This window comes from Poecilia formosa, unplaced genomic scaffold (assembly GCF_000485575.1).
Source record: "Poecilia formosa unplaced genomic scaffold, Poecilia_formosa-5.1.2 Scaffold334, whole genome shotgun sequence".
NCBI classification, from domain to species: Eukaryota; Metazoa; Chordata; class Actinopteri; order Cyprinodontiformes; family Poeciliidae; genus Poecilia; species Poecilia formosa.
In genome coordinates this window covers 438,716-447,962 of record NW_006800273.1, presented here as the reverse complement: position 1 = coordinate 447,962, position 9,247 = coordinate 438,716, and the positions used below count along the sequence as shown (strand labels likewise).

At 37.4% G+C, this 9,247-nt stretch overlaps 1 protein-coding gene across 5 annotated transcripts; it reads right to left on the bottom strand.

The window, feature by feature from the left end:
- Positions 1 to 359: 359 nt before the first annotated feature.
- Positions 360 to 7,151, bottom strand: uba3 (ubiquitin-like modifier activating enzyme 3). 5 transcript variants are annotated; one of them, XM_007573575.2, is made up of 18 exons: positions 7,058 to 7,108; positions 6,908 to 6,946; positions 5,712 to 5,832; positions 5,539 to 5,619; positions 5,373 to 5,455; positions 5,196 to 5,276; positions 4,952 to 4,995; positions 3,760 to 3,824; positions 3,499 to 3,654; positions 3,300 to 3,402; positions 3,078 to 3,191; positions 2,742 to 2,795; positions 1,537 to 1,573; positions 1,372 to 1,453; positions 1,186 to 1,286; positions 1,006 to 1,069; positions 869 to 923; positions 360 to 757 (listed from the first exon to the last, which is right to left on the bottom strand). In XM_007573575.2, exons 1-18 carry the CDS (start codon positions 7,075 to 7,077, stop codon positions 669 to 671), a joined length of 1,389 nt encoding a protein of 462 aa, XP_007573637.1. In that variant the 5' UTR covers positions 7,078 to 7,108; the 3' UTR covers positions 360 to 668. The 5 variants fall into 5 exon arrangements, with proteins under 5 accessions (XP_007573637.1, XP_016517008.1, XP_007573639.1 ...); XM_016661522.1 differs by lacking the exon at positions 7,058 to 7,108 and adding an exon at positions 6,583 to 6,637 and having other exon boundaries at positions 6,908 to 7,039; XM_007573577.2 differs by lacking the exon at positions 6,908 to 6,946 and having other exon boundaries at positions 7,058 to 7,151.
- Positions 7,152 to 9,247: the final 2,096 nt, after the last annotated feature.

Sequence of the window (9,247 nt, the reverse complement as noted above, 5' to 3'; positions counted from 1 at the left end):
TAAATAAAATTGTTCCAGTTTTCAAATTTGGGGAAAAAAAAAAAAAAAACAAAGAAAGAAACTGCAAAATTGCATACAATAGTTAGTGTCTTTTTACTTCATTATTATACACTGCTTTGTGTTGGTCTAACACATAAAATTCCAAGCATTTTTGACTTAAAAAAAAAAGTCAAAGACGTATAAAAACTTCTCCAAGGTCTGTATATAACGAATGACTGTTAAAGTACTCCAACAGATCTTTTTTTTATATATTTTATAGTTTTTATAGTGCTCACTGTGAAAATAAATGTTAATATGTTTGTACATGAAGCAACACAGTCAATAAGAAAAACATTTTAATTCCAGTTCAAACACACAGCTTCAGTGGCAGCGCTGACTAAAAAAACAGTTTTAATAAATAAGTAAAATCAGAATGAGCACAAAATATTCTTATAAAGAGTACAGTTTGTACAAACTACAAGGTACCGAGCGTAAAATATTAACACAAAAACTTTAAGATTTGTAAATCACTAAAACATGACAAGATGTGGACTACAATTTGGCTTTTCAGTGCAAAACGTTCACGTCTGTCAACACGTACACTTTACCAGTGGAACTGGTCACATCCAAGTAGAACCTGATTGAAAATGCAGTAAACAGTCCTGGCAGTCAAAGTGCTTGAAGAAGTTTTATGAGGTAAAGCAGAGTCGGAACAACATGGTTTGGGGTGTGGTGACGTCGGCCACGGCCAGTTCTTGTCCGTCCGTCAGGCCCAGCTCTGAAAAAAATAAATAAATAAAAAATCATGTTGGTAACAAAAGTGAAGTAAAACATTCAAAACATCTTCCCTTGACAAGTCTATGCTGACATGTACGATAAAGCACCTCACCTCTCAAGCTTTTGGAAAGGTTTGGCCGTGTCCGCTGTTCGATTGAAGCAACCGACTGTGAAAGAAAATTCCTTGATTTAAGCTTGTACTTATGTAACAAAACAAAACAAAAAAAACTAAAAAGTTAACAGAGTTACCTGTAGGTATAAAGTTTTGCTCTTTCCTTCAACAGTTGCTGTTACAGCAGGTGATTTCATTTGCCTTAAAAAAAAAATGCAGAGTTGTTAAAAATACAACGCATAAATTAGAAATGAAAAAAAAAAAAAAAAACTAGCAAAACAATTAATAAAAAAACATGGAGAATCAAGGAAACCTACAGGGAGGCGCTCTCAGTCAGATAGTTCAGAACCTCCTGGAGGGTGGAAGAAGGAGTAAAGCGCAGATCCTGAGGTATCTGGCTGCAGGCTGAGCAGTTTTCCTGCATCAGGAAGAGTCACACGTTCATCTAAACCAATCGAAACGTCTGAAATCTAGAGATAAATATGAAACAAGAGGGGACAAACCTTCCGTTCCGCCTCAAAAGTGTAAGTGTATAAGCCGTCCACATCATTGAATACCATGTAATTGCTAAGAGGTACGTAGGCGCTGCAAAAATGGAACATATGAGGAATGGTGAGAGTTGGTGAACACATCTATAGACATGTCTGCGAAAAAGATTTACGCCTTACCTGGTTGCTAACTTGAAAACCTCTGTTGCACAAGCAGCTGCACCACAAAAAGAGAACAACAAAGAAGCACAGGTGTTGCAGGGTATGATATTAATTTGATCATTTTAATATTAGATCCAATTGTTTGATTATCTTAATTTAGTTTGATTTGGTGTGTGCAAGAAATATAGTCCTTTGTCTGACAGAGCAGTGCATTGGCGCCACAGTCAAGAGTCCACTAGGGGGACTCGTGAGCTTTTTACAAACAATACAAAAACAAGTATAGGCGCACAGGTTTCGTCTGATCATTTGTTCTCTTGTAATTGTCCCCTTTCATAAGGTAAGAGATTAATCTTTGGAGAATGATATGGATGAATGCTAGCCCTGTGTGTGTGAGTTTGTATGTAATTAGTTTGTTTTGCGTCGCGTATTAGTTATCTTGCTTTAATATGATGTGCGAAGAGCTACTTAGCTCCGTTTCTGTTTCGCTAACGGCAGTAAGCAATATGTTCTGTTGGGCATCTAGCAGCTTGATTTGTTTAAATGAGAATAATTGTGATTTTTATGTGTTCTGCTCTTCTTTACAAACAATACAAGAACAAGTAAAGGCGCACTGGTTTCGTCTGATCATTTGTTCTCTTGTAATTGTCCCCTTTTAAAAGGGTCAACACAGGCACATGTGTTTAACTATTTTTTATAAAACATGTTGTAGAATAACACCATAAGTCTTTACTGGATAACTGTCGAGCCTAAACTAGAGACACTTTGATTAATCAGTTTGTGACATTAAATTGTCAATTTTCAACTTGACTGTCCACACCACCAGTGACCAGCTGATTTAAAATTATATTTATTTTTTTGATCAGTGAGTGGACCCCACAAACGGGAGCCTTGACAAGAACACTTTTCAGTGTGGATGTTGAAGCGAAGCCGACTCAAAGTTAGCCATTTTCTAAACTGAAAATGGAGAAACAACGGAGACTACTTTGAAGGAAACTGTTTCCTAAGTAGCAATAACAAATGTCTGGTTTTGAGAGAGAATCATATCAGATAACAGTAAGTACAGCAAAGTTACTGTTTCGTTCTTTTGAGGGTGAAATAGTCATGAAACGCGTGAGACTTCCAGATGTTGGAAGACCTTTGGAAATCTCAAAGTCTTTGCAAAACACACGTCTGAATCCACCAAGAAAATGCTGATGAATGCGTCTGAAATCTAAACTACTTACCAGCAATGACAGCATTCGTAGAAGCTACAGCTGGAATGATCCGTTTGACAACACCTGCAAAATTCAAAGGGAAAATCTTCTTTGCTTACCCCGTCATTACTTAATCAAAAGAAATAAAAACCAGACAAAGGTTCGGGTCAATGAAATACCAGCCTGGAAAAATATAAATCATAAAAACATGTCTCCGTAAAATTTTTTTACTCTCTAAATATAACAGACAGAAACTGCAACAAAAGTTTACAAAGCAAGGTAGTGACGTTTCAGTTTTATACATCTTGACTTATTCCCCAGAGGAGCAGCGGTCAGCTGGCAGCAGACGTGCGGTTTTATGCTCACCCTGTGTAAGCCTGTAAGTGACTCCTGTTATGTTGAACTCTGCCGACCTCTCCAGAGATCTCTGGAACACCCACTGGATGTGCTCTGGGTCATCTCCATCCAAAGCTACGCCGTCTGAAACAGAACAGCCGAGGAACTGAGCTAAACGTTACAAAGACAATATTAAAAAAAAAAACAAAAAAAAAAAGCTGCAAGTAAAAGTAATCCGACTCCGTCGTTTACCTCCAAACGGCATCTCCTTCGGCCACTGCAGTATCCGTACATATTCGACGCAATGTTCCGGCAAACGAGGCATTGTCGCTATTGTGCACATAGGGAAGTTGATCTACAAGAACAAGTGGACGTTAATTTATTTGATTCGGTGTGGCACCCAAGTCGGGTCCAGCCGATATAACTCTTCCAAAAAGGTGTGCTTAATTACCTGGGGAGGATAAAGTTCAAGTGTGCAGTCAACGCAGGCTGTCAAGCCTGGGAGAATGACCCTGGCGTTGCCTTTAAAGCCTTCGGTCCCGCCATCAACAAGTGGGATGACTGAGGTCTGATCCACTTCGCCATCCTCATACACGAGCAAAGATAGCTTCACATAAAAAAAAAACAAAAAAAGACAAACAGAAATGCTTAAACATGCTCCTGACAACTAAAAAAATCATTGTTTTAAATACACATGAAGAAACATACTTACCAGCATGCCATTCATCCACCTCCTGGCAACGATGGAGTCGAGCCCACAGACGATAATGTGGAATTCTGCATGAAGACAGAATTCCACATTAAATAAATCAGGTACGAAGTAGGAAACGGTGAAAATGAAAAGAACTGTGAGACAAACATAAAGGATCCAAAATTAGGATCATACACAATAGTAAATAAATCCTTTTCATGGCTTATTTACCATTTAGGTTGATCAAAATATAATTTGATCAAAATGTCTTTCCACTTCTCATTGACCTTCAACTGTTGACTGATTCCTGCAGGAGTCAAATGCAAATTCCTATCGGCTGGTTCTCGCTATCCTGCTGAAGGCTGCCACTAACGACTAGTTTAGTAAATGATTAGTCTATCGATTATTCGGGCGATTATTTGGATTTTAAAAAAAAGAAAAAAAAGGCACATTCTGAAGATTTTTTTATTTAAACACTTAAGCCTTTTAAAAAGATACAAAGGATTCAATTCCTTTTTTTTTAAAGAACAAAATAAACATTTCATTGCCAAAAACAGAGAATTTCTTTAGTGATGGTGGCAAAACATGCTAAAAAAAAATACAACCATCATCTACATGTTAAAAGCTCAGACCTTTCTGATCTTCACTTTACATTGATTATTTTTTGGATTAACTAATTAATAATTGGATAGCAGACGGTGCTGAATAAGATGGGTTTTTTTTTTTTGTTTGCAGAATTTGAACCAGGTGAAGTTAAACTACGCCACTTGATAAGTTCTGGGTAGAACATACTTACAGTTTTGGTTTAATTACTGCTCTCAGTAATTAAACCAAATAATTTGTTTTGTTGCAATTTGTTTTAGCAAATTACCTTGTTATTTTTTGTCTGCATTCTCTACTTAACTAGATAATAAAATATGTGCATTATTATGATTACCTCACGATTTTTTCCACGAGCCTGTTGTTTTTTTGGTGCTGTAATAATACATTTTGTAATTTTTCTCTGTACAGAACCTTGAATGTTGCTTCTCACTAATGAGCAGCTTTCTGTAAAAGCAGTTATTATATAACTCATTGTGAGAGTGTTATTATGGTAGCTCACTCCACCGCAAAGTGCTGTATTATGCTACTCAACGACGGCGTTGCTCGTCAGGAAAATTATTACTTGAGTGGATGTGAAGAGATGACAGGAGAGCACATTAAAGATACTTACGTCTGTAGAACGTTTCATCTAAGTCTTGAATTTTCTTAAAATGCCTGAAGAAACCGTTAAGGAGAAGACCATTTTTAAAACGCTAATTTGCTTTCGCTCCCTTAGAATTATTGTTGTGGTCGGATGCTTAAATTGCGCTTTCTAAAATTAAGACTTGTTTCTTCCTTCTTGCAAAGAAAATTTCCAAAAAAATATTGTGGGTTAGCAATTTAAAATATTGCATCCTGTTCGATGAAAAGGATACGGTACTACGCGGCACCCTGGTATTCGGTTGTTGATAAAATCCGCTGCAACATCCGCCTTGGGCCGGCCTACGTCTTTTGATCTGGTGAAAAAATGTCCACAGATTAAAGTAACATTTTGGCTTTTTTTTTTTTTCTTCCAAACGCTAAAATGTCAACAATGGAATAATTACACTTACCTGAAAAGGAACTGACGATTCAGGTTGGAAACATCTATCGTGTCCATATCAACTACATCAATGTTCCGGAAACCTGATAAAGCCTGAATGGTAAGAGTTGGTAAGAATTGATTTTACTGAAACAGAAAGTCATGCTGAGTACATTTTCAAAAAGCGGTGAGTTTACCAGGTCTTTCAGCAGCTCACATCCCAGCCCACCAGCACCGATGACCAGGATTTTACAGGTGTCTATCAAAAACTGCAAGCACTGCGGTGAAGAATACACAGAGGTTAAACCGCTGAAGAAGGATGGAACACGTTAGGTCGGGAGAAACACAAACTCTGCGTTGAGATCGCTACCTCTGCGCTGGGCTCAAAGTCGGGATGCGTGAACGGCCCTGATCGCTCGAGAAACTTTTTGACGTGATTCCATCGACCTTCCCACTCACAGCTGCCTCCACAGACTCCGTCAACAATCATCCTGGAGACGATAGGCACATTTAGAAATCACCTTGCGCCATACATCCCAAAGACTTGCAATGTAATGTTGCAAAAGAAATCACACACAAACATAGACTCAGACTATCTACATTAGGTGAAGTGGGCGCTCTGCCTAAGACTTATTAGGCCTGCTGTGTATATGTAGTACCTTGAAAAAGTTTTCATACTCTTAAGGTTTATTTTTTTATATTTTGTCAGATAGCAACCACATTCTTCTAAGTATTTTATGAGATAGACCAACATGAAGTAGTGCATTCATCTAAAGAGGAAAGGCATGCAAAGATTTCTAATTTATGAATAAATAAAGTCTAAAGGGGAAGGTATGCATCTCTATTCAACCTCTTAGAGGTTACTACGCCAAAATAAAGAACAAAAGACACACTGCAGACTTTAGGGGATGACAGTGGAAACTTTAAAGCAGAATTAGGTTATAAAACTTTAAAAAAAAAGATTTAGATATCTCACAGAGGACTGGTCAGCTCATAATGCGAAAAATAAAGAGATTACTGCAAAGTAAGACTGAACTGATAGGCTGGGCAAGGACAGCAACCGCTTCTCAATTACTGCACGACTTTGTGTCAGCCTGTAACATTCCAACAAAAATACTTTGAAATTAGTGGTTGAAACATGACAATTGTGAAAAGACTGACAACTATGAATACCGTTGCAAGGCACTGCATATTCCCCCTTTTCTGCGTTTGCCCTGTCTTAGCTCTTATTATTTTATTACTTTTTGAGACAGGCGTTTCTGACACTTCGACTCATGTTTCCTCTCTCAACAGCTCCTGGGTAGATAAAATCGGTGATTAGTCTTGCATAAATAGCTATTATGTCAACAGTGAACATATTATTTCTACAAATAAGTCAAAAAAGTGAAAAAAAAAATTCACTGTTCAGACAAGCTAGTTATTTACGACCGACTAGCCACGGTAAATGTCCCTGAAGAGGCTACTTGTTTATTTTGTTTACAGCCCAGGTTAGCTTCCTCGTCTAGCTAACGTTCGCCTTCTTCCTGTCTAAACCCGGAGCCTTGGAAACCTCAAACCTTCACTAACTTCTCAGTCAGCTCCACTACTCTCCTTCTTTTCTTCTCCCTAAAAAGAGAGAATAAAAGAAGGTTGATTCACACTGTTCTTCCATAGGTTAATGTGATCAGATAGCATCTTTCTCGGGGTTTCTGTCTTGTTTCCTCGGCGGCTACTTACGGCTCGTCCATCTCCGCCATATTTTGGTAACTTCAGGTGTAAAAGCCGGTAGTAGTAAACACTCATCCAAATAAGGAATAATAAATATATATTACAATAAACGTATATTTTAAGTGCTTTTGAAATTATTTGTAAGCTAAGATATAGTGTTAGGCAACTGTAGCATGTCGATATAGAAAAGACAATGTGGCTGTATCTGCATTGATTGAGTTGATATAAAAATTCCCAATATCTTGAAAGCATCACAAGTCCAATCCAAAAATGCAATTGCAAATATTGTCCGACAGGTGGCAATGTTCACTCTATGGCAGCAGCTGCGGATAAGATAATAAAGAAATGTGGTTAAAAAAAACAGCACTCTTGGCAGAACTCAATTAATCTCATATTTATCTGAAATTAAGAGCTCTTATCTCATAAAAGGTAGATGTCTACGTCAAGATTTCCTAAACAAATGACAGAATAGCAGTAAGAAAGAGCCAAAAATGTTTTTTGTCTGTTTTATTTATTTTATTTTTTTGTGAAGGCGAAGGATTGTTTTAAAGTAGGAGAGAAAACAGTTCTGAGATTTCTTTTTCTTGACAAACCAAACATTTGATTCTGAAAAAATTCCAGAGACCTGTGGTTGCTTTGCAAATCTGCAAGTATAGACAAAACCGAGTTAAAACATAGTAATCAAGCATTGTAAACTTGCTCCTTTAACTTCTCCTATTTAATTATTTTTGCACAAAATTAATAATAATCTTAAACATCTACAAAAAGCAGTTGAGCGTCGGATCCAGACACATCTAGTGTGTTCTGAGCATTTCACAGAATACTATTAACCAATTTGGTGTGGCTCTGTAAACACATGCAGCATTTTTTATTATACATTTTTGATTTAATATGGCAGCAGTTTCTGGAGCCACATGTCTGGCAGTGTGTCCTCCCACACAGACTCTGAGCTCGTTGCTGCCTGTAAAAGTATCGCAACTTTTACAGGCAGCTCCATGGCGACAAAATACAATTCTGATAAAAGAACATTGGAAGGAAATCCATCCAAAACATCAAAAGCCATTCTGGAGCAAGCAATTAGCTGGAAAACAATTAGCCAAGGACATCTGAAAAGCAAACATAAAAAGTTAAATTAATTACTGAAACCTCTTAGGAGTTTGCACTCATTTGCAAATGATAGACATAATTAATATTGGTCGTTAGAAGAATAGCAAAAACACACACACACACACACACACACACACACACAAAAAAAACAGAACAAGATGCAGCCTAATGTTAGTGCCCTTTTTCACTTCTGTCACTTTGTAACAACAAAATTCAATGTATTTTACTAGGACTTTGTGAAATGGACCCACACACGTTTTGGCTGCATGTTTAGGGTCATTGTCCTGTTGGAAGATAAACACTAACAGGTTTTTTACCAGGGTTGAACTGTATCAATTTTCCAATTAAGTCTGATCAGTTTCTCTTTCCCTGTTAAAAAAAACAAAAAAAAAACTAAAAAACTTCCCCCACAGCATAATGCCACCACTCATATGCTTCAAACTGAGCTAATAGTAAACATTCCTTGCCTTTTGTCTTGATCTCGGTTCACACATTTAGTTGAGAATTGTTTTTCTTACAAACACTGCGTGTCCAACTGTAAAAATGTTATCATTCAATCTCGTTTTATTTCATTTTAAATCGAGTACAACAAAGGGTTAACACGTGGATTATACTTTATAACTAGCATTTCATAGACTAGTGTCAGGAATTAATTATTCAACCCATTCTCATTGGCTTAGACTCTTTCAGAGCAATCTTCCTTATGTTATTAAATTATTATTATTATTATTATTATTATTATTATTATTATTCCTACCTTCTCTCTGACTCGCTGCTCGTGCCGGGAACCCGTTCCCATGTTTACAGACTTAACGGCGAGGACGTCTCCCTCAAGGAGCTGCCTGATTTAATGTGTCCACAGTTTGTTAATGAATCTGTGTGTTTAATCTCTCATTACGGAATGATTAATAAAAAGCCCGGACACGGCTCGGCACATTTAAAAGGAGGTGCTCGCGGGTGCACGAACGTAATTAATCCGTCGTGCCACGCCTCCTCTATTATTAACGGAAACGTGGAGTTGGTACCTTTCACCAGAGGTCACTGGGAATGTGCTAATGTATGCGCCGATACCTGGTGGGGTAATTTACATTG